This window comes from Carcharhinus amblyrhynchos, chromosome 4, assembly GCF_965287045.1.
Source record: "Carcharhinus amblyrhynchos chromosome 4, sCarAmb.v2.hapA, whole genome shotgun sequence".
In the NCBI taxonomy this organism is placed as follows: Eukaryota; Metazoa; Chordata; class Chondrichthyes; order Carcharhiniformes; family Carcharhinidae; genus Carcharhinus; species Carcharhinus amblyrhynchos.
In genome coordinates, this window is record NC_137327.1 from 96,999,595 (window position 1) to 97,025,113 (window position 25,519).

Here is a 25,519-nt window from a genome sequence, read left to right on the forward strand (position 1 = left end):
AGGCCTGTGATTCTGTCTGTGCCAACAGTGGCCTGCAGTCCTATTGTGTAGGTCCGAGGATTCCCGCTGCTCCTGGCTGCATGAAGAAACAGGGTTATCAGTGGAATCCTGTGTCAGCTTGACTCTGCTCATGATGTGGAGATGCCAGCATTGGACTGGGATAAACACAATAAAAAATCTCACAACACCAGGTTTAACTCCAACAGGGTTTATTTGGTAGCAAACACCACTAGCTTTCAGACCACTTCTCCTCTGTCAGGTGAGTGAGGAATTCTCCTGGAGAATTTGTGTTTGCTCATATTCTGTCCTTATTTACTCTTCTGTGCCTTTTTATATGCTTCGCCCCCTCCCCCCACTTTGCTTTTAATTATGGTTTTGGTCTCACATGGAATTAAATTGGTCATGTCTGCTATCTTGAGAAGTGACACAATTACACACCACATGAACTCCCCAGTCACCTGACGAAGGAGCAGCGCTCCCAAAGCTAGTGGTGCTTCCGACCAAATAAACCTGTTGGACTTTAACTTGGTGTTGTGAGACTTCATACTGAGCTCGACTGTGAGCAGGTACTGAAAGCAGACGGCACAACACATCATTTTCCGAAGACATTAATCAATTTATTTATGCTTGTTACAGCACCACATCTGAATCTGGGAGTGCACTGGACAGTCAGTGAAAAAGTTGGGAGAATTGTCACTGTGACAGCAAGGAACATGGCTCTACCGCCCTGTTTCCTCCAGACCCCAGAAATTGTCCAACGGTGGGTCCTAATAACGATTGTGGTTAATAATGCCTTTAGAACTTGGCATGAAGTTGGTCAAATTGGAAACGAGTTACAGTCGCCAGCCCATTTCAGATTAACAAAGATGGGTCACTTTCGGGTCCGCCCTCCATCCAATCATTTATCTGTCGTTACTGGGGATTAAGGGGACATTACTGGAAATCACGGTCAGCCCCTCAATGGACATCTCGTTTTACATCAGCCCTTTCTGATCGAACAATGAGGAAATCCAGGAAAGTCCAATTATGCAAATGTTCGATAATAACAGCTGACCATGAGGAATGAGGGCGGAGAGCGGGGAAACTGGGTGACGTGATGTTGTGTTCTCTGGGCTCCAAGATGCTATATAAATGTCCATGTCCAGGAGAACTATTAGCAAGTTCCCTGAGTAAAATCTGAGCAGTTCGCTAGTGCAGTTACCGAGAGAAAAACATCAGAATGTTTTCCAAGCTGCAGGTAACTATTTTGGTAACACTGCGGGGAAAAATACTTTTGTGTTATTTGTATTTTGTTTTAAAGGTATTTTTGAAAATTGATTGCTAATACTGACTCGTTGTCCCTTTTTAGAAAATCCAGCCTTATTTTTCAGTTGGAAAGCGACTGTACCACAGCGTTTCCCGCGAAGGTAAACATTTTGCTGTCTGATTTCTGTCTGATTTGAAATGAAATGATGGCTGTTCCTTTCTGGACTCAGGTGTAGAATAACAACACTTAGCACTGTGCGATGTGTCAGTAATTCTGTTCAGTCAAAACCCGTTCAGATGTTCAACGGTTTACAAAAAAGTTCTATTCTGAACGAGTTAATTGTAGGTAATGTGACTAAAGTCATGGTAAATAGGTCATCTAATTTCAACCCAAATCTCAGTTTGCGAATAAAACCCAAGGAAGATTAGATTTGTTTTTATATTCTATCTTTAACATATGAGGGCGCTCACATTGGTTGGGGAATTGAGGGGGTTTCTGTTGCAATTTTGTAAAGTACAACGGTTTAAATGAATACTTGTAATTTAACGTGTTTGAAATAAACGAAATCCTCACAAGCGCTGTTTTTCTAACTACGATCTTTGTTCTTCTGTTAGTTTCCGAGGCACCGGATTTGAAAGAGACGATAACGAGCAGCTTCGGCTCATTTATCTCCAGAGTCCAGGCTGACCATCTCTCAGACACAGTTTTACACAGGAGTAAACGCATGATTCTGGATAACATCGGGGTCGGAATCCTGGGCAGCACCAGCCACGTTGTCGATATCTGTCTCAGTTACTGCCAGGTAATTTATCGAATTTGCAGAAGAAGGCTATTCAGCCCATCGAACCTGTACCGACCCTGACTAGTACACTGCATCTTACCCAGAACCTATCCCCCTAGACACTTACCGTGTCTAGTCTACACATTGGGACATTAAGGGACCTTATGCCAGTCCACCTTGCCTGCACATCTCTGGGCACACGCCAATCCACATTACCTACACATCTCTGGGCACACGCCAATCCACATTACCTGCACATCTCTGGGCACATGCCAATCCACCTTACCTAGACATCTCTGGGCACATGCGAATCCACCTTACCGGCACATCTCTGGGCGCATGCCAATCCACATTACCTACACATCTCTGGGCACATGCCAATCCACTTTACCTGCACATCTCTAGGCACATGCCAATCCACTTTACCTGCACATCTCTGGGCGCATGCCAATCCACTTTACCTGCACATCTCTAGGCACATGCCAATCCACTTCACCTGCACATCTCTAGGCACATGCCAATCCACTTTACCTGCACATCTCTAGGCACATGCCAATCCACATTACTTGCACATCTCCGGGCGCATGCCAATCCACTTTACCTGCATATGGACAAAGAATTTCAGACAGGAAAGTAGTCGCTGTGCTGAAGGAGGACTCCATACTATAAGGCATTGAGATTTCTACATCCATATCTGTGTCACACAGTGAAATCACTGTTTTAAGTATAATTAACATTCACCGCAATGAGAAAGCGACTGAGAGACCGTTTCAAGCTGGTTCTCAAAATTTGGGGGATCGATCTGAGAGAATATGTGGAAATGGAGAGATAGCGAAGCTGCAACCTGTTTCACACAGGTTCTGGACGTTGTTATTCAATCGGTTTCACTGAGACACAGGGACTGGCAGCGCGGGTGTACACAAGCCAGTAATTGCCCATCAGTCAGTACACACACTGCCCACATTCTGATAATCACTGTCTAAGCCAACTGACTCTGCACAAGTCATTTCTTAAAGTAAGCCACACAAGCCCTAACTCTCTAACCTCTTCCCCTTCCTCATTTCCAACAGCAAATGTTTGCACAAGATCCAATCAGCTCGGTGTACGGACGCAAGGGGTTAAAACTTTCTCCTACTCTGGCTGCTTTCGTCAATGGAGTCGCGGTAAGATATTTGTACTTGCGCTGAGCTTCACCAACCAGACAAATAACAGAGAGACAGAAATAATGATACAACTCTCCTTACCTCCAGGGACTTCTCCTTTCCCATAGAGTTAATATGAGTGTTAACATTTTCTTCATCTTCAGACCCACTCGATGGATTTCGATGATACCTGGCACCCTGCCACTCACCCCTCGGGGGCTGTCCTGCCTGCTCTGCTAGCTGCTGCCCAGATGTTGCCTGCAAACGCTAAACCGAGTGGTCTTGACTTGCTGCTGGCCTTTAATGTGGGCATTGAAATACAGGGCAGGCTCATGCGGTTCTCCCAAGAGGCGAACAATATCCCGAAGAGGTAAGATGCTGACACTCAAATCCAGAACATCGTTGCGCCAACGAGGGCTAGATTTTGCGGCCACTAGCGAACGGGTGATGCCAGCTACTCACTAAGTTTAATCCTGCCTGCGGGATGTTTTGAGACCTTTTGCATTAGAGCAGCTGGCGGATAGAAAATAAAAGTATGGCACCCCCTATAGGGGATCTGAGACAGTGAGAATAGTACAAGCAACTTTCTGTCTCAACTTTCAATCAAATTGAAAACTCCCTCTTGTGGTGAGCAGAGTCTAAAACAGAAAACATAAAGTGGAAATTTTAATTTGATGTGGGATCATTTACAGAAGTCAAAATAACAAAAAAAGGAAATAAAAGGGTAAAAAGAAAAAATCTTCAACAACTATTAACTTTCGAAAGACTTGCCATTGTAAGAGGCCAGAGAGATTATTTGTTTTCCACATTCCTTCATGGGTGTCCCTGGCAAGACCGGCATTTCTTGCCCATCCTAGATGTTCCATGATCTGAAGGCAATTAAGAATCAGTCATATTGCTGTGGGTCTGGAGTCACTTGTAGGCCAGACCAGGTAGGAATGTCAGATTTCCTAAAGGATATTAGTGAACCAAATGGGACATTAGCCTCATATTCCAGATTTAATAATTTAATTTAAATTCCATCTGCTAGTGTGGTGCGATTTGAACCCATGTCCCAAGAGCATTATTAGCCTGGGCCTCTGAATTATTAGTCCAGTAACATTATCACTACAACAACTCCCCCAGACTTAAGTCTTACCATACTGGTTAAAAACCACTTAGATTGGAATGGGCACACTTTAACCCTTACTTGGTGTGTTTACTGGGTAACTCATGGTTAAGTATCATAACTTAATGACCTTCATGTATTTGAGTGCCAAGTCTGCAAAGGTCATGGAGCAGCAGAATTAATCAAGCAGTGGTTTAGGCGAAGGAGTGGCACAGTGATATTATCACTGACCTAAAAATCCATGGATCCAGAACAAGATCTGTGGGACCTAGGTTCAAATGCAGGCATGGCATGTGGTGAAATTTGAATTCAATCAAAATCTGGAATTAAAAGTTTAAGGATGACCATGAACCCATTGTTTGTTATAAAAACCCATCTGGTTCACTGATGACCTTGAGAAAAGGAAATCTGCTACCCTTACTTGACCTGGCCTACATGGGTCTTCAGGTCCACAGCAATGTGGTTGACTTTCAGATGGCCTCTGAAATGGTGGACAATACATGTCCTGTAATTTCTAAAAACTTCCCAATTTCTCTGTGGAAACTCAAAATTGTTGTCTTACTTACTCTTTAATAGCTTCACTATTATTTATAACACAAATCCAGGTAATAAAAGAGCATACACACCACCCTAGGGAATGCATTTTAATATCTGGGTAGAACTCACAATGGCAATTTATTAAGAGAATTTATGTAAATAATTGCTTGGTGAATAGTGAAGTTACTTGGAAGCTGTAACGAAGGATCTGACCTGTAAAAAAAGTACTTTATAGAAAAACTAATCAGAATAAAACTACCAATTCTATTGGATAAAAGTGTTACTATAATACAAGGGAATAAACAAAAGGATCAGGTGTTTGAATATCTTTTTGTTTGTTTTAACAGATTTCACCCTCCCAGTGTGGTTGGGACAATGGGCAGTGCTGCAGCGATAGCCAAATTACTATCACTGAATGCTAATCAATGTATTAATGCCTTAGCTATTGCAGCTTCACTCTCAGGGGCACCAATGGCCAATGCAGCCACTCAGGCAAAACCCATCCATATTGGCAATGCCACAAGACTGGGCTTTGAGGCAGCTCTTCTGGCTTCTAAAGGAATGGAGGGAAATGCGACAATTCTTGACAAGACCTTAGGCTGCTTTGGATTTTCTGCATTCTATGGTGATTATGAACCTCAGAAGATTGCCCCACTTGAGCAGACCCATTTTCTGCTTGAGGAGCAAGATATTGCTTTCAAGCGCTTCCCTGCTCATCTGGGCATGCACTGGATAGTAGATGCTGCTGTCTCAGTTAGGCAGTTGGCAGCTGCTAATGATGGTGCCTTTTCACCCTCCATGATTGACAGAATAATTCTACGTGTCCCTATTTCCCGATACATCAACAGACCATTTCCAGAGACAGAGCACGAGGCTCGCCATTCTTTCCAGTTTAATGCCTGCTCTGCACTGCTGGATGGCGATGTGAATATTGAATCATTCAGTGAAAGTAAACTCCAACGAGATGATCTCCTGGACTTACTTAACAAAGTGGAGCTTCAACATCCTGAAGATAATGTGGCCAGTTTTGAGAAGATGTATGGAGAAGTGGTCCTGGTCTTGAAGAACAGAGATGTGCTCAGGGGAAAATGTGGCACCTTTTATGGGCATTGGAGAAACCCACTGTCTAGGGAATCACTGCTCAGCAAATTCCAAAATAATGCTTCATATGTGTTGGAGCAGGACAAAATAAAAGCTATTGTTGACACAGTTGAGAACCTTGAAGGAGTGAGGGATTGTTCCACTTTAACTTTGCACTTGCAGTGAAATGTATCAACTTCCTTTCACTAATGTTTAAATATTAATCAGCGAGTTGATCGTAGGTTTTCATATTTGATAGGTGACATTTACAAGGATTCAAGCTTCTGAAATCTTGAGGCAGGAAATGTTGGTGTTACAGTCCACTACTGCAATGGGGCATGACTTCCCTCCACTGTCAAATTAGCTTTGTGACATCAGACCAAATTTCTGGGATTAGTGGATCAGGGGTGGGGAAGGAGCATAATGTTAATGTTTAGGACAGCAACCCACATTTACCAAGGTGCACTTTATACTCATGATGTGGGGGGGTGGGGGGGGCAGAAAATGGAGTGGTACCCTGTGAGATGCAGCTAATTGAAAAGATTATCACTGCAGGGAACAAAGAGGCTGCAGCCAGCCACAAGGTAATTTTTTTCAGAGAGACATTACCCTTTTCACTTTTGGGGCCTTTCATAGGTCCATAATGAAATTCATGGGGATTAACTTTTACTCCCCAAAGTTGGTGGCTACTGAGAAGAAAGCTATCACCTGTTTCTCTTCATTTTGGAAGTTCCTTGCGTGCAATCATCTGTTGTGCATTCTAACTTAGCCATGGAGCTACATTGCAAAGTTCAATGGCTTTTCATGGTATGAGCAAGGATAAATTGTTTGGTTTTTGTTGGGACTGCCCAACCTTTCCAGGGTGCCTTTTGTCTTATCTGTTTGAAGGAAACAATTCCACTATTTGAGATTGCTCCCAGATAGTTATTATGCATTTTCTCCCAGTCTCCACATTTCCTGGGTGGGATAGGTGATAGTCTCATCTCTTTAACAATGGTGATCAGCTGAAATTTCAACTAAGGCCTATCATCAGATGCACTCTGAGGTTCTATAATGTCTGTACATAGGATCTTGATTGCCTTTTTAGGAGGAAGCCGTGCATTTGCTGATAATTCAATGAGTGAAGCAGTTCAAGCAACAATAATTTCAATCAGGCTGTTATTGGCTTTGGAATTCCTTCCACATTCAAACTTACCTGCTTGCCACCTGCCCAGTCTGTAGCCGGTAAGCTGCATCTAATAACTCAATTCTATCCCTTGGTTCCCCAATTCAAATTAAATGAGATTGGAGCCATAAGATTCATGGCCACCTTTTTACAACTGTAATGGGCGGGAGGCCAGTGAGTTCTGCCAATTTACCAACCGAATGTCAAAATTGAGCTGCATCTCTTCTCAACAGGCATGCCTTCTGGCCTCAAGGGTTTGTGAATTTAGAACACGCCTGACTATAACCCCAAAACTAACTGTGAACTTGGGTGGGGAAGTCTCAACTGTCCTTTGACTGTAATTTTAAAAACGAGCAATTCTGGGTTCCACTGAAAATATGGACAGTTTTCTGACCTCAGGAGATTCAGCTTCTTGCTGTTTCCCACTTGTGTTTTCCTGAACCTTTTTAATTGTGCATATATTTAAAAATTTAATGATAAAAATGTGTAATTTATTTAATAGGGAGGAATATAGAAATGTTTAGGGAAATTTTGCTCCTGATTATATGATGCCCTGATGATTATGTAACTAAAACTTGTATAAATTAACAGAACATCTTGAATCACATGCATGTTCATGATGTAAAAAATACTTGTAATGGTTTTTAGCTCAAGGTGTGGTGCTGCTGGTTCTCAGGATACATTTACACTAATGAGCTTAGCTTTGGAATAAAAAAGTTGCAGCTTCAGATTAACATTAAACTTGTGCAAGATTGAGTGTTAAGATCTGAATGGACTCCAAACAGAAGAGGAGCAAGACCTTTTCCTTCAGAAAGTTTCATTCCACTTCATTCTGGTGTCCAGCCAAGCCCTAACTCCAGATTATGGCTACATTCACACCATAATTGCAGTGTGATTGCAAAGCAAAGATGATTCAAACTGATTCTACAGTTCTAATTGTAAATACTTTCATTTTATTCGAAAGGTGTCACATATAAATTATACATTTTTGATGTAAATCAGTATATCATAATTATTATTATTGTTTTAATCAATCAATGACATACTTAATGTTTGTTGATGTTGATAACTTTGTAATAAACAATGCAATTTAATTATTTGTTGGCTTATGTTGATTACCTGCTCATTTCCGAAATGCCTGTTTCTTATGCAGGGATTTACCCACCTTGAAACAGATTGTTCTTAAAGTTTAATTCCATTCTTAAAGTTACAAAGCCACAGTGGGCAAACCCTGAAGCCAACTCCTTGTTTGCTCCAAAAACCAATTCAAATTGAATCCAATTCATGGTCCTCACAAGAGAAACAAACAAGATTCAAAATGACAAGAGAAGGCATTGCTCTTAGTCTGACACTAGATCTTAGCAAAGGCTGAGAAATAATTAGACTTCATTCATAGAATACCTAAAAGAATCTTACCAACATTCCAAAATGGCCATCACACAAAATGCAATAATACCCAGGTTCTTTACATTCATCAAGTTACACTCTGAGGTGCTTCAATGCAGTCAAAAAAACGCCACCGACATTTCAAATGGTCCTCACAAATAAAGCAAAGGTATTTAAAAATTATCTGCATAGAACTGATTGCACTCTGAGGTTTCAATATAACTAATAGTCACTGTATACATTCAGTGAGGGAGTCCCGCTCTCCTCAGTTCACTATGGCCGGAATGTCTTAGACAGTGACCTTTCCCCATTACGTCTCTGCAGCTTCTACCCCAAGCTTTAGTGCATCCTTCAGCATATAGTCCTGGGTTTTGGAAAGTGCCAGTCAGCAATATTCGGTCAGGGACAACACTTTACACTGGAAGATCAACAAATTTTGGGCAGACCAAAGAGCATCTTTCACCAAGGTAATAATCCTCCAGAAACAGTTAATGTTTGTCTCAGTATGCATTCCTGGGAACAGCCCGGAAAGCACAGAGTCCTACATCACAGAGCTGCTCGGGATGAACTTGACAAACCACCTCGTCTCTCTCCAAATCATGTCTCCAAAATGTGTAAAGGCACATTCCATAAAGCGGTGGGCAATTGTCTCTTTCCTATTGCAGTCACCTTGAGGTCAGCCAGCAGATGGCGGGGTGAGACTGTGGGCATGTAGGAAGAATCTGATAGGCAGGGTTTTTCTCACCACCAGCCATGCTAGATGAAACATTCTGGCTAATGGTCTCATCAGGGAAAATCCACAGGATTCACCATCTTCTTTTCCACCAGTGGAGTGCCCCAGGGATCTGTTCTGGGACCCTTGCTCTTTGTGATTTTTATAAATGACCTGAATGAGGAAGTGGAGGGATGGGTTGGTAAGTTTGCTGATGACACAAATGTGTGGATAGTGTGGAGGGATGTCAGAAGTTGCAGCAAGACATTGATAGGATGCAAGACTGGGCGGAGAAGTGGCAGATGGGCTTCAACCTGAATAAGTGTGTGGTGGTTCATTTTGGCTGGCCAAATGGGATGAAGGAATATGATATTAAGGGTAAGACCCTTAGCAATGTGGAAGATCAGAAGGACGTTGGGGTCCAGGTTCATAGGACTCTCAAATCAGCTTCGCAGGTAGAGGATGTGGTTAAGAAGGCAAAAGGTGTACTGGCCTTCATCAATCGAGGAATTGAGTTTAGGAGTTGGGAGATAATGCTGCAGCTGTATAAGACCCTGGTCAGATCCCACTTGGAGTACTGTGCTCAGTTCTGGTTACCTCATTACAGGAAGAGTGTGGAAGCCATTGAAAGGGTGCAGAGGAGATTTACAAGGATGTTTCCTGGATTGGGTGGCATGCCTTATGAGGATAGGTTGAGAGAGCTCGGTCTTTTCTCCTTAGAGAGACGAAGGATGAGAGGTGACCTGATAGAGGTGTATAAGATGTTGAGAGGTATTGTCCGAGTGGATTCTCAGAGGCTTTTTCCCAGGGCTGAAATGGCTGCCACAAGAGGACACAGGTTTAAGGTGCTGGGGAGTAGGTACAGAGAAGATATCAGGAGTAAGTTTTTCACTCAGAGGGTGGTGGGTGCGTGGAATTGACTGCTGGCGGTGGTGACGGAGGTGGATTCAATGGGATCTTTTAAGAGGCTTTTGGATGAGTACGATGGCTCTTAGTGAGATAGAGGGTTATAGGTAAGCCAGTAGGTAGAGATATGTTCAGCGCAACTTGTGGGCCGAAGGGCCTGTTTGTGCTGTAGTTTTTCTATGTTCTATGTTTTTTTCCTGTAGGGTCTCTAGGGCATTACGTGCAGATCATTGCCTGATGAACTTGTAGTCAAAGGTAAAGTTATCTATGAGGGACATGTGGTATGGAATGGTCTAATTACTTGGAGTGTTCCATGGCAATGTGGCCAGAACCGTCCTTTTAAAAAAGAAGTAGCTGCTCATTGTAATCTTACTTTTCAGAACCTGGTCTGTAGCCTTTCAGGCTCCAGCACTTCAGTTGCAGATCTGGGTGCCTTTAGATGAGATGAGCATTGTAGCCTCAGCCAGCAACTTAGACAGTGAATTCCAGATAGGCACCACTCTCTGGGCGAAAATATTTTTCCTCATGTCCCCTCTAATCCTCCTACCAATCGTTTTAAATCTATGCCCCTTGGTAATTGGCTCCTCAGCTAGGGGGCAACAAATTTTTCCTGTCTACACTGTCAAGGCCCTCATAATTTTATGTACTTTAAAGAGTTCACCCCTTAGCCTCCTCTGTTATAAGGAAAACAATCCTATCCTATCCAATCTTTCCTCATTGCTGCAATTCTCAAGTCCTGGCAACAGTCTTGTAAATGTCCTCTGTACTCGCTCCCGAGCAATTATATCCTTCCTGTAATGCGATGACCAGGACTATACACAGAACTTCAACTGTGGCCTAATCAACATTTTGTACAGCTCCACCATTACATCCATGCTTTTGTATTCAATACCTTGTCCAATAAAGGAAAACATTCCATATGATTTTTGATCACCTAGTCCATCTGTCCTGTCCATCTTCAAGGATCTGTGGACATGCACTCCAAGGTCTTTTGTTTCCTCAATCCCTCTCAATATCTTTCCATTTATTGAATGTTCCTTTATTCTGTTTGTCCGCCCCAAATTCATTACCTCACACTTTCCAGATTGAGTTCCATTTGCCACTTTTCCATCCACTTAACATTGCTACTCACCCATTGACAGCACAGTGACACAGTGGTTAGCACTGCTGCCTCACTGTGCCAGGGACCCTGATTCAATTCTGGCCTTGGGTGACTGTTTGTGTGGAGTTCGCACATTCTCCCTGTGTTTGCATCGGCTTTTCCAAGTGCTCTGGTTTCCTCCTACAGTTTAAAGATGACCAGGTTAGGTGAAGTGGCCACAGTAAGATTATCCCTTAGTGTCCTAAGATGTGTAGCTTAGGTGGCTTAGCAATGGGAAATATGTGGACTCATGAGGAGAGGGCCTGGCTAAGATAATCCTTCAGAGATTTGGTGCAGACTCAATGGACCCAATGACCTCCTTTTGCATTGTGTGAATTCTATGGTTCAAAGCTATCCTCTACTCCCACTGAAACAAACCATTGATATCATTCTGGAGTCGACAGCTATCCTCTTCACTGTCAACCACACAGCCATTTTTTGCGTCATCTGCAAAGTTTTTAATCATGCCACCTACATTGAAGCATATTGTCATCAGTATTAGGTACAAACAACACTTAAACTGCAGTCAACCTGGTGATACAAACAACACTTAAACCCAGACAAAAGGAGGTCATTGGGTCCATTGAATCTGCACCAAATCTTTGAAGGATTATCTTAGCCAGGCCCTCTCCCCATGAGTCCACATATTTCCCATTGCTAAGCCACCTAAGCTACACATCTTAGGACACTAAGGGATAATTTTACCTACTCTATTTCCAAGCTTTAATAACTTGTGCATATGTGAGAACACAAGGCAAGCAAAGTATTGCCAGGTGTTTTGTTGATTCATGCAGAAAATTTAGCAGTTATAGTCAACTACAACAAATGAGGAACAAACAATTTTTTCTAATCCTTCATTGGCATACATATCCACCAATCATAGCATAGCTTTTTGCCCTTTCTTAAACAATAGAAAACAATCCTTCTTTAGTATAGTAAGTCCTCATAGCTTGTTATTTGGTAATTATCATGGTAACTTGTTCTTTGTTTTCATCCTGTTGTCCTAGCCTGCAATGCAGCGTTTATGGAATAAGGTTTTAGATATACTCGCTTACCCTGAATATGTCAGTGTTGGCCTTACTGAAGGCCTGACTGAAGGCCTTGTTTGACTAATAATCATTTTCCATTACTTGACAGAGTTTTTTGACAATTATGGAACTTTAATTTTCACAATTGTTTGTAACCTAACTTCCACACTTCCCCTGTTTTTGAGCTTTAACGACAACGTTTTGGGCCCTCCATGAGCTCTATGCACATTAGAACATCGAACATCGAACACTACAGCACAAACAGGCCCTTCGGCCCACGAGTTGCGCCGATCACATCAACACCTACCAATCTATAGACCTATCTATAACCCCCAATCCCATTAAACCCCATATACTCATCCAGAAGTCTTTTAAGAGACCCCAGCGAGTTCGCCTCCACCACCACTGACGGCAGCTGATTCCATTCACTCACCACCCTCTGAGTGAAAAACTTACCCCTAACATCACTTCTGTACTTTCCTCCCCACACCTTAAATCTGTGTCCTCTCGTAGCGACTATTTCAACCCGGGGAAATAGCCTCTGAGAATCCACCCTATCTATTCCTCTCAACATTTTATAAACATTAGTTTTCTAAATTCTTCCTCAGCTGATTCATAGACCAGGAAGAGACGGGGACTGGGCTGTGGATAGGATCATGAGGGTGACAAAGAGAACGATGTAGCAAAAGACAATTTGGATGACTACATACAGGACAATAAGTAAGACCAGGCACGCAACAAGATATTTGAGAAAAGTCTTGAGAAAGCTTTCAAACCACCAACAATGTTAGGGAGCCAACGGCAACAGTCAAAGGGTTTTTCCTAAGAAATTGAGTGCAGGAGGTGTGCCTGCTCCTGATTAATATGTACATTGGTCTCAATCCTATAATCCTCATTGACGTAGAAGCAGCATGTCTCATTGACAGCCCTCACAAACTCCCCCTTGTGCTGCTTGCAACTGATCAAGGGCCATGCGGTTCTGAAGCACCACCTTAGAAAGGTACTGAATCTTTGACTGCAGGCCCTGAATGGCATCTACAGTACTATTCTTAATTAGTTCCATAGCAGGAGAAATATTAATAATGGGCTTTTCCACTTTTGTGACACCAAGGCCTGGGAGGAGGGCTCAGACAAACTAGTGGAAGCTGGTGTTATGGGAGACTAGTGGGTTCAGAACTGACCATTTCTGATGCCTCATGAATCCTCTGTCTCAGGTAGCTAGGTGGATTGAGAACTGGCTGGGCAATAGGAGACAGAGGGTAGTTGTGGAGGGGACCTTTTCGGGCCGGAGGCCAGTGACCAGTGGTGTGCCGCAGGGCTCAGTACTGGGACCTCTCCTCTTTGTAGTATACATAAATGACTTGGAAGAGAGCGTAGGTGGTGTGATCAGCAAGTTTGCGGATGACACCAAGATGGCAGGGTTGGCGGGTACTGAAGTGGAATGTCAGGTAATACAACAGGATATAGATAGGTTGGTGCATTGGGCAGATAGGTGGCAGATGGAATTTAATCCTGACAAATGCGAGGTGATGCATTTTGGAAGGAATAATGCAGAGAGGAGCTACGTGATAAAAGGTAGACCGATTAGGAGTATAGAAATACAGAGGGACCTGGGAGTGCAGGTTCACAAATCCATGAAGGTTGCGACACAAGTGGAGAAGGTTGTTAGGAAGGCTTATGGAATGCTACCCTTTATAGGAAGGGGTATAGAGTATAAAAGCTGCCGTCTAGTGCATCAGTTGTATAGAACGTTGGTTAGACCGCATTTGGAGTACTGCATCCAGTTCTGGTCACCTTACTACCGGAAGGACGTGGAGTCTCTGGAGGGGGTTCAGAGGAGGTTTACCAGGATGTTGCCTGGCATGGAGGGGCTGGGTTACGAGGAAAGGTTGGAGAAACTGGGACTTTTCTCCTTGGAAAGACGGAGATTGAGGGGGGACATGATAGAGGTATATAAGATACTGAAGGGAATAGATAGAGTCAATAGTGAGAGACTGCTCCCTAGACTGGGTACAAATACGAGAGGTCATGATTTAAGGGTGAGGGGGGAGAGGTATAATTTGGATGTGAGAGGAAGGTTCTTTATGCAGAGAGTAGTGGGGGTATGGAACGCGCTACCGAGGAGGGTGGTGGAGGCAGGAACGTTGTACTCGTTTAAGGTTCAGTTAGACAGACACATGAGTGAAACAAGGATGGAGGGTTATAGTAGGGGCTATTAAATAAGGGCAGAACCTCGGGAGACACTGGAAATGCAGACTTGTAAGTTAACGTTTTTGTCTTTTTATTCCGCAGGTGGAGGTCCACCTCGTTGTCAAACGAGGGGCATGCACACGGTGGGTCGTGCGTGGGCTGCTCTTGGAGGTTCCGGGAGTGGCCTAGTACTTCGTGTCGGTGTGTGTGCTTGATCGTGGACCGGTAGACGGGCGCCGCAACAGCTCGGTGACTAGCACTGCTGGCTGTGCAGATACATGGATTTGGGCCTGTGTCTGTGGGAGTTTGTGCATTCTCCCTGTGGTTGCGTGGGTTTCCTCCGGGCGCTCCGGTTTCCTCCCACACCCCAAAGATGTGCTCTTAGGCTGATTGGTTTTACCAAATTGACACTATTCTCCCCGAATCTGGCTAAGTTAGGGGTTCCATTCGTAGACACGCAGGGTAGAATAGGTGTAGGGTGATGCGGCGGCGCGGGCTTGTTGGGCCGAAGGGCCGGTTTCCCGTGCTGGGTTGTTCTTCGTTCTTTGTTCTTTGTTCAGAAATTGCATCTCTGATGAGGAGGGGGTGGCAGGGAGGTGAGTACAGATCCAACATTGGATTTGGTTGCCCTGTGAAATGACAGCCTGCATCCTTCAAACTGCAGAATTGTTAATCCATGCCCCTGCAAAGGGTAGTGCAACTAATAACAATAAAAGAGTCCACATTTCGAACAATATCATGTCCTTATTTAAGTTTCTTCTTCCAAGGGCAGTGCTTTCTTGCTTTGAGTGGTATGGATCTACAGAGGCCCTTCCAACGAGGCTCCAGACAATGCTTTCTCTGGAAGGTCTTCAGGAAGCCGAAGTCTACCGGCTGGTATGGTGGCTTCCTTCAGTGTCTAACCCTCTTCTATACCTCAGTGACCTGGGAATGCAAACTTTTGAGTGAGTTAGTGAATGCTATGCAATAATCCAACATTCCTTCATCCATGGAGTGATATCCATCTACTTAAAAGTAAGGGGTGGGGAGACAGGTAAGCACATGGGGCATCCCATTACTACCTCATAAGATGGCAGAGAGATGATACAATTGGGATGGGAGTGCATTGTCATGAGGGCTAAAGATTGGGCCTCAGGCCATTTCAATCCTGTTTTCCACAAATTTGGCTAGCTTACTCTTTAGTATCACGTTCTGTCTTTCTACCATGACTGTAGACTGTGGATGATAAGGGCAGGACAAGTGATGTTTACACTGTACTGCTTTCCACAGTTCTTTAATTACTTATCCTGTAAAATGAGGGCCATTGTCATTGGAGAGGACTCCTGGAATACCAAATCTTGGTATGTATTCTCTCAGCTATATTTAGCCACAGTCACAGCATCATTTCTCCTAGTTGGGTAGGCTTTTACCCATCATGAAAACAAACATACAACAGTAAGCACATAGCTGTATCCCATACATTTAGGCTATTGTATAATGTCCATTTGTAAATGCACAAAAGGGCCCCTCAGTTGTGGGCCAACTGCTACAGCCATGGGAGGTGTCTTCCCAGGGTTCCCGGGATTATGGTGCTGACAGAGCAGGCATTGAGAGGCAACTTTTCCCGCCTTGGTGGAAAATCCTGGTGTGAAACATGCCTGCTACACCATTCTGACATTTCCCCTTTGTCTACATGGGTAAACTCATGTACATGTGGGCAAACCAAGGTGTGAGTGAAGCAGGGCCCACAGCACACCCATCTGGGGAACACCAAAGACCGTCAGAACGCTGGGAGTCTTGGGCCCAAAGCCACATGTCTTGTTCCAACTGGAAGCAATGGGAAACCACTCTGAACTTTTGTAACAACCTAATAAGAATTCTGGCAGTTGAAGTTAGTTCCAATTACCATCATACTGTTTTGTTGTGGATCCTGGATGATCTTAAGAAAGTTGGCAGTTTGAGTTAACCCTTAGAATGTTAATGGCAGTAGATTATTTTAACAGCTTATTAAAAACAGAAAATATACCTCAATCTATTTGCTATGTGACACAATTTGGCAGCATCTGTAATCTCAATGGCAACAAGACTGTGACAAAGTACCAAAATAAATCACAAGATTCAGTGAAATTAATTTATGGCAAGGGTGGAAAATGGATGATCAAGTTCACCTCCAGTTACACCTCTCTCCTAAATTTTTCAGAGAGGTATAAAATAAGAAACAGATCCAAAATCACTCATTTTGGGCAAATGACAAAATTGCTCCCAATCTTTCAATGTTGATCACCAAAAGAAATAAAAATGCAAATACATAAAAGGCAAAAGAGTAACAAGGGAGAGAGTGAGACCTCTTAAGGAGCAACAAGATCATCGATGTGTGGATCCACAAGAGATGGGTGAGATCCTAAATGAATATTTCTCATCAGTATTTACTGTTGAGAAAAGCATGGATGTTAGGGAACATGGGGACATAAATAGTAATGTCTTGAGGAGTGTACATATTACAGAGAAAGAGGTGCTGGATATCTTAAAGTGCATCAAGGTAAGTAAATTCCCATGACCTGATGAAATGTGTCCCAGGGCACTGTGGGAGGTTAGGAAGGAAATTACGGGTCCCCGAGCACAGATATTTGAATCATCAAACATCACGGGTGAGGTGCCTGAAGATTTGAGGGTGGCATATGTTGTGCCTTTGTTTAAAGAGAGTTGCATGGAAAAGCCTGGGAACTACATGCCAGTGAACCTCACATCTGTGATGGGTAAGTGGTTGAAAGGTATTTGAGAGACATGATCTACATTTAGAGATGCAAGGACTGAGTAGGGACAGTGAGTATGGCTTTGTGAGTGGAAAATCATGTCTACAAATTTGATTGAGTTTTTTGAAGAGGTAACCAAGAAGGTAGATGAGAACAGTGTAGTTGATGTTGTCTACATAGACTTTAGCAAGGCCTTTGACGAGGTACCGCATGGTAGGTTGTTGCATAATGTTAAATCTCACAGGATCCAGGGTGAGGTAACTAAATGGATACAAAATTGGCTTCCTGACAGAAGCCAGTGGGTGATTGTAGAGAGTTGTTTTCCAAGCTGGAGGCCTGTGACCAACAGTGTGCCTCAGGGATCAGTGCTGGGTCCACTGTTACTTGTCATTTATATTAATGATTTGGATGAGAATATAGGGGCATGGTTAGTAAGTTTGCAGATGACATCAAGATTGGTGGGCATAGTGGACAGTGAAGAAAGTTATCTCCGATTTCAATGAGATCTTGATCAATTGGGCCAGTGGGCTGACGAATGGCAGGTGGAGTTTAATTTAGATAAATGCGAGGTAATGCATGTTGGTAGATTGAACCAGTTAATGGTAGGGCTTTGGAGAGAGCTATAGAACAAAAAGATCGAGAGATACATGTTCATAGCTCCTTAAAAGTGGAGTCACAGGTGGACAGAGTGGTGAAGAAGGTATTCAGTATGCTTTGTTTCATTGGTCAGAACATTGAATACAGGAGTTGGGACGACTTGTTGAAGTTGTACAAGACATTGGTAAGGTCACACTTGGAATACTGTTTGCAGTTCTGGGGTCACCCTATTATAGAAAGGATATTATTAAACTAAAAAGAGTGCAGAAGAGATTTACTAGGATACTACCGGGACTTTGATGGTTTGAGTTATAAGGAGAGGCTGGATAGACTAGGACTTTTTTCTCTGGAGGGTAAAAGGCTGAGGGGTGATCTTATAGAGGTCTATAACATAATGATGGGCACAGATCAGCCTGATAGTCAATATATTTTCCCAAAGGTAGAGGAATTTAAAACTAGAGGGCATAGGTTTAAGGTGAGAGAGGAGAGATACAAAAGTGTCCAGAGGGGCAATTTTTTCACATAGAGGAAGGCGAGTGTCTGGAACAAGCTGCCAGAGGTAGTAGTAGAGGCAGATACAATTTGTCTTTTAAAAAGTGTTTACACAGTTACAAGAGTAAGATGGGTATAGAAGGATATGGGCCAAATGCGGGCAATTGGGATTAGCTTAGGGGTTTAAAAAAAGGGCAGCGTGGACAAGTTGGGTCGAAGGGCCTGTTTCCAAGCTGTAAACCTCTATGATTCTATGACTGTCCAAATCTTTGCACTTACCATGTTATCACAGTTGTATGGAGTTGCTTGTGTTACTTCTTTGTTTCTCATTATATAAATTATTTTAAATGAATTATCAAATGTACTAAAATAATGTACAAATGAATTTATGTTTGTTACAATTATCACTGAACGCAATTTCATCCCATGATGACAAGCCAATTCATTATCAGGACAAAAACACAAAAGTCCAGCATGCCGCCAGGATAGTCTGTAACAGAATATTGAGGTTTCATCATCGATATCATTTGAGTTTTGGTACATTGAATGAAAAGAAAGACCTTATATTGTACCTTTTATAGCCTTAGGATGTCTCAAACTACTTTATAACAAATTAAGTGCTTTTTTCCCCGTTGTGATGTAGGAACTCCTTTTTTGAATATATTTATATAGGTAAATAGCATAAATGTAAGACTCCACTCGAAAGATTCATACTTGTATGATCACCTGATTTGATTACAGTGATGCCAAACTGTAGCAGTAGCTGCGTTTTAACATCAACATAAATCAGTGTCAAGAAGAGACTGCTGACAATTATCATAGGAGAAGGTTCTCTCCCTCTAAATATTTATAATAAAGTCAGGACTGGATTTAAACCTCACTTTCACAAGTATATATATGTCTTCACAAATATTAAAATCTGTGCTAAAGAGATCTGTCTCTTCTAAATCTGTCAAAGCAGGGTTACATCGAGGGCAGTTTATCAGATTTTAAACACAACTCTCAAAGTCGCTGTTCAAACCCCTTCCCCCAAATGACTGCAGATTTTTATCCTCTGCAGTCGTTAAAGCATGGTTATTTCTGTAACAGTAGTTATAAACATTTGTTCACTCAAAAAAATCTCAAAGCTAATTGGGAGCATTTTTCAAAAAAAATGTAAAAAACACAATTTCATAAATCCTACAAAATTACTGTGAAAAACGTGGCTGGCAAGGGACTCCGGCAAAATAGCACTTACATTCCCAAACAATACTGGTGCTGATAGCACCAAGGTCATGGGATCATTTTCAGAAACAAAAGCATCCTACCTAGACTGACAAAAAAATGACTGTCTCTGTGTTAGTCCGACAGTTAAAAATTGCAGTTACAGTTTATCATTCAAAGAATCCGGAGATGATCAACAAATATACACGCGCTCAGGGGCTTCCAAGAAACTGTTGAGGATTAACACAAATAATGCACGGTGAGCACTCAAATCTTTACAAAAAAATCCTATCACATGAATAACATTTGCATGGAATAATTATACAAGTAAATTATACAATATTTTAAGCAGCAGCTACATATACTGATATTTATGACTAAATTAAATGCTGGTGCACGGTATATGGAGTTGTCAGAGGTGCAGGTGGTGGTGGAGGCACGAGTGGCATGGCTGAAGATCTCTGTGCCTGTTGTCTCTGGGGACAGTCCTGGGACCAGTGTCCCTGGAGACCGCAGGTGAAACAGGCACCTGAGTTGCTGCCTCAGCCAGCCAATCGTCCTCTCTCTTGCCCGGGTCCTCCACCTCTGCCCCATTGTGGCTGTCCTCCCCCAGGGTCCTAACTGGCCGGTATATAATACATTGTCTGTATCTTTACTTCCTGATTTGGGCTTCTGGAATTGGAGCTGGTGTTCACAGTGCTGGAGGGTACTAACAAGTTCTATTTTAGATAAGTTCTATTTTCCCTACTACCCAACACACATTAATATAAACATTTTCTTTAGATCATGCTGCAACTTCTGTACAACAATATTTACAAGCACTGGCATTCCAGCATCTTGAGATATACCTGAACAATTTGTAAACACAAGTGAAAGTTCGCCACATAGTACATCCTCATCAGGTTTTTGTACCGTGCTATGCATCCTATGCCAATCTACAGTTTAGAGTTTGGACTCAAAAATTGTGTTTTTGTGTTAGCTGGCGTTAAAAAAGGAAGTAAAGGGTTAAAAGAAACAGACTGTTCAAGCAGTATGAGCTCCTCTCTGACAGGGTGTGGTCATGCAATCTAGAGCACTATCTAGTGCTGCAGACAGAATAAAGTTATAGAAACAGTGTAATGGTTATCTATATATCTTGTCCAAGCCTAGGTAATTACTTAAAACAGGCCTCGAACCTCCACGCTGTACTGTACACAAATGGGGCTTCAAATCCAACCAAGGACTCAAACCTCCCTCAATCGAGAACTGGATCTCTAACCCAAAAGTTACCCAAAAGGGGCTGGGGCTCAAACCCACCCCTCGACCTGCCGATGGCTCACCTTGATAACATCCCACAGGTCAGTACTTCCATTTCAACGAGCAATCTACTCGCTTTTACCAAAATCAGGCATCCACAGTTATGCAAGTCATTGATCGTTGAGGGACTGTATCATTAACCCTATGCAGGCACTTTGAGGGTTTGCCACCTTGGTGGGTCCTCCAAGAACTGCTGTCAACTTGGGTACAAACAACACTTGAATCCAGAGTACTCTATTTCCAACCTTTAATAACTTGTGCACAAGTGAGAACACAAGGCAAGCAAAGTATTGCCGGGTGTTCAGTTTTTGACAATTATGGAACTTAAACTTTCACAATTGTTTGTAACCTAGCTTCCATAATATATACACAACAAACATCAAGGGCCTCAACATAAGCCCTGCAAAACATGACTGGAAACTCTTAGCAAAAACCTTAATTGACCATTACCCTTTGTTTCCTGTCATTGAGCCAGTTTTGGATCCAACCTACCACCTTTTTCCCTTTCATCCATGAAATCTCATTTTTCTGACCAGTCTACCATGTGGAACCTTGTCAAATGTTTTGCTGAAATCCATGTAGACAATTGACTGTCAAATAGGAGGCAGAGAGTGGGGGTCAATGGGTGCTATTCGGATTGGCGGATGGTGACTAGTGGAGTGCCCCAGGGGTCGGTGCTGGGGCCTCAGCTATTTACCATTTATATAGATCATCTGGAGGAGGGAACCGAGTGTGTGGTGTCGAAATTTACTGATGACAACAAGATTGGTGGAACGGCAGATTGTGCGGAGGGTGTGGAGAGTCTGCAGAAGGATCTAGATATGCTGGGCGAATGGGCCTGGAACTGGCAAATGGAATTTAATGTTGGCAAATGTGAGGTTGTCCACTTTGGTAGGAATAATGGTGGGAAGGACTATTACTTACGTGGCGAAAAACTGCAGCATGTGACGGTGCAGAGGGACCTCGGGGTCCTTGTGCATGACTCGCAAAAACCCAGCCTGCAGGTGCAGCAGGTGGTCAGGAAGGAAAATGGGATGCTGGCCTTCATAGCGAGGGGGACTGAATATAAAAGTAGGGAGGTCTTGCTGCAGCTGTATAGGGCACTGGTGAGGCCGCAGCTGGAGTACTGTGTGCAGTTTTGATCGCCGCACTTACGCAAGGATATTTTGGCCTTGGAGGGAGTGCAGAGGAGGTTTACTAGGCTGATACCGGAGTTGAGGGGGTTGAGCTATGAGGAGAGGCTGAATAAACTAGGCTTGTACTCGTTAGAGTTTAGAAGAATGAGGGGAGATCTCATTGAGACGTATAAGATGATGAATGGGATGGATAGGATAGAGGTGGAGAGGTCTTCCCGCTCAAAAAGGACAGTAGGACTAGGGGGCACAGCCTCAAGATAAAAGGGGGGCGGTTTAGAACGGAGTTGAGGAGGAACTTCTTCACTCAAAGGGTGGTGAATCTCTGGAATTCTCTGCCCGTTGAAGTGGTGGAGGCTGCCTCGCTAAATATTTTTAAGATGCGGGTTGATAGGTTTTTGATAGGCAAGGGGATTAAGGGTTATGGGGAGAGGGCGGGAATGTGGAACTGAGCCACGACAGATCAGCCATGACTTTATTGAATGGCGGGGCAGGCTCGAGTGGCTAGATGGCCTACTCCTGCTCCTATTTCTTATGTTTCTTATCCACTGCACTATCCTCATCAATCCTCTTTGTTACTTCCTCTAAGAATTTAAGTAAGACACAATCTTCCTCTAAGAAAACCATGCTGATCAATCCAAGCCTTTCCAAGTGACAATGTACTTTATCTCAGAATTGTTTCCAATAATTTGCATACTACTGAAGTCAGACTGACTGGCCTACTTTGGTCTATCCCTTGCAGACCTCCGATTCATTGTTACTTCACCTGTCACTAGTGAGATTTGGAAAATGTCTAGAGCAGCCATTATTTTCTTGCTAGCTTCTTATGATCTGTTGTATAGATATTTGGGATTTGGGGGATCTTGGTGGGAGACATGAAGGAATATGTAGTGTGGACAACATAAGTGGAACAGCGATGAGATGTTCTGAACTCATGAAAGGTCATCTATAAATGGAAGTCTTTCTTATATTTCAACAGCTTTCAGCTAATTCAAAAGTCACCCTTTCACAATTTGAAATTGCCCATAACCTGGATTCATAAGAATACAAAATAATGCAGCAGAGTATTTTATGTCAGAATCAGGAAATGAATATGGATAATGTGCTCTTGTAACTGTTAAACATTACGGTAATTATTATTTAACCAAACTCTACTTATGCAAGTCCAGTTAACTTACGAGCAGGTTGGTGAAGACAAGGCTCAAAAATCTCCAGGTGCAGGTAAAACCATATAAGCAACAATAAATTTCCTGCAAAGTGTTCAGTCCTGGTCACACTATCTATTGACTTGGAAGCTAAATGTGAGGTAATGCATTTTGGAAGGTCTACTACAGATAGGAAATATACAGTAAATGGCAGAACTCTTAAGATCATTGATAGGCAAAGGGATCTGGGTGTATAGGTACACAAGTCATTGAAAGTGGCAACACAGATGGAGAAGGTAGTCAAGAAGACATACGGCATGCTTGCCTTCATCGGCTGGGGTATTGAGTTTAAAAATTGGCAAATGGTGTTGCAGCTTTATAGAACCTTAGTTAGGTCGCACTTGGAATACAGTGTTCAATTCTGGTCGCCAGAAGGATGTGGAGACTTTGGAGAGGGTACAGAAAAGATTTACCAGGATGTAGCCTGATATGCAGGGCATTAGCTATGAGGAGAGGTTGGAAAAACTTGGTTTGTTCTCATTGGAACGACAGAGGTTGAGGGGCAACCTGATAGAAGTCTACAAGGTTATGAGAGGCATGGACAGAGTGGATAGTTAGAAGCTTTTTCCCAAGGTGGAAGAGTCAATTACTCGGGGGCACAGGTTTAAGGTGGGAGGGATAAGGTTTAAAGGAGATGTAAGAGGCAGGTTTTTTACACAGAGGGTGGTGGGTGCCTGGAACTCATTGCCGGGGAAGGTATTGGAAGCGGTTACAGTGGTAACTTTTAAGGGGCATCTTGACAAATACATGAATAGGACAGGAATAGAGGGATACAGTCCCCAGAAGGGTAGGGAGTTTTAGTTAAGTTGGGCAGCATGGTTGGTGCAGGCATGGAGGTCTGAAGGGCCTATTCTTGTACTGTAATTTTCTTTATTTGTCCTTTGCTCTTTGTAAACTTGAGATGAATGACTCAATCTCTCCACTTCATGAAAACATCTACTTCTCCATTCTCCATCCGCGTGCAGTATTACACACACACACACACACACACATCTATCTCATATTTGAACCATTGGTTAAAGATTTTGTCAGCTTCCTGTAGCTATCAAAGATAGTGGGTGGGAATACCCGTGGTGTCAACGTCTCAGCATTTTTGCCTGGATGTATTTGCCTGTGACATCTGTCACTGATTTTGTCAAAACTGTGGGGAAAGTACGCACCTAAGGATCATAGAATCCTACAATGCAGAAGGAGGTCATTTGGCCCATTGAGTCTGCACTGACCACATTCCCACCCAGGCCCTAACCCCATAATCCTATGAATTTTACCCTACCTAGTCCCCCTGACACTAAGGGGCAATTTAGCAAGGCCAATCCATCTAACCCACATATTTTTGGATTGTGGGAGGAAAAAATGGGTGCTTGAATAATTTGTTGCAAAATTGTAGTGTCCATCTGAAAAATAAAACAGAAGTTGCTAGCAGTTTAGAGGTTGTATTATAGTCCTGGATTCCTATTGGATGGTTCTCTATCCCTGGTCCTATGTAGCCCACTAGCCAGGCAATAGTGGGTCTTCTAGCCTACTACTCTTCTTCCAGCCACTCATCACTTGAGCTGGTAACATGAGAACATCAGAAATAGGAAGCGAAGAAGCCTGTCAAGTTTGTCATCATGGTTGACCTTGACCTTCAATTCCACTTTCTCCTTTGTCCCACATATGTCTCATTTTCCTGAGAGATCCAAAACCTAGCTGCCTAGCCTTAAATATATTCAATGATCTGTACCCTACATCCTCAACATCTGGGGTACAGACTTCCAAAGATTTGTAACTCAGTGAAGAAATTTCACCACAGCTCAAACCTAAAGGATCACCCGCCACCCCCCACCTCCCCCCTCAACCCTTTATCCTGAAACTATGCCCTCTTGTTCTAAATTCTCCAGTCCTCTGTTTCTTGGTAACGGGAGGTGGCCCGCACTGGCCTGCGGCGGGAAACATGTGGTGGGACGATGCCGTCAGCCCGACCAGAAGATCTCACTGACATGAACAGCAAGCAAGTTTTAGCCAATGTCTCAGTATTCTCCTGTCAAGCCTCTTCAGAATTTTAAATTCTTTCCATTAGATCATCTCACATCCTGCTAAACTCCAGAGAAATATGAACCCAATTTACTCATTGGACAACTGTCCCATGTCAGGGATGAATCTAATGAACCTTCATTGTACTGTTTCTAATGAACATCAATCTATCCTCAAATATGGAGACCAAAGTTGCACACAGTATTCCAGGTGTGTTATTTCCACTCCTTCACCAAGCTCTTTCCAACTGGCTTGTTTGTGGCGTAAGTATACTCTCCAACCTTCCTAATGATCCCAGTAACTCAAAGGGAATCCTTGGTCCCAGCATTTCAAAGATACACCGTGCTAGGGCCTCTGGGTGACATGTTGTTCACTTTCCCATGCTTTTGAATTAGTCTAATCTTTCCTGGTCATTGTCCATGTTTT

At 43.0% G+C, this 25,519-nt stretch overlaps 1 protein-coding gene across 1 annotated transcript; it reads left to right on the forward strand.

Moving 5' to 3' along the window:
• Nucleotides 1-1,169: 1,169 nt before the first annotated feature.
• Nucleotides 1,170-6,359, forward strand: irg1l (immunoresponsive gene 1, like). Its single transcript, XM_080188227.1, has 6 exons — nt 1,170-1,237; nt 1,349-1,406; nt 1,861-2,048; nt 3,098-3,190; nt 3,334-3,539; nt 5,162-6,359. Exons 1-6 carry the CDS (start codon nt 1,220-1,222, stop codon nt 6,078-6,080), a joined length of 1,482 nt encoding a protein of 493 aa, XP_080044353.1. The 5' UTR covers nt 1,170-1,219; the 3' UTR covers nt 6,081-6,359.
• The last annotated feature ends 19,160 nt before the right edge of the window (nt 6,360-25,519 follow it).

Bases quoted from the DNA above. Each gene is read 5' to 3' on its own strand.
- irg1l (XM_080188227.1), top strand. The intron at 1,407-1,860 runs GTAAACATTTTG...TTCTTCTGTTAG, and splicing joins CCACAGCGTTTCCCGCGAAG to TTTCCGAGGCACCGGATTTG. The intron at 3,191-3,333 runs GTAAGATATTTG...CTTCATCTTCAG, and splicing joins CTTTCGTCAATGGAGTCGCG to ACCCACTCGATGGATTTCGA.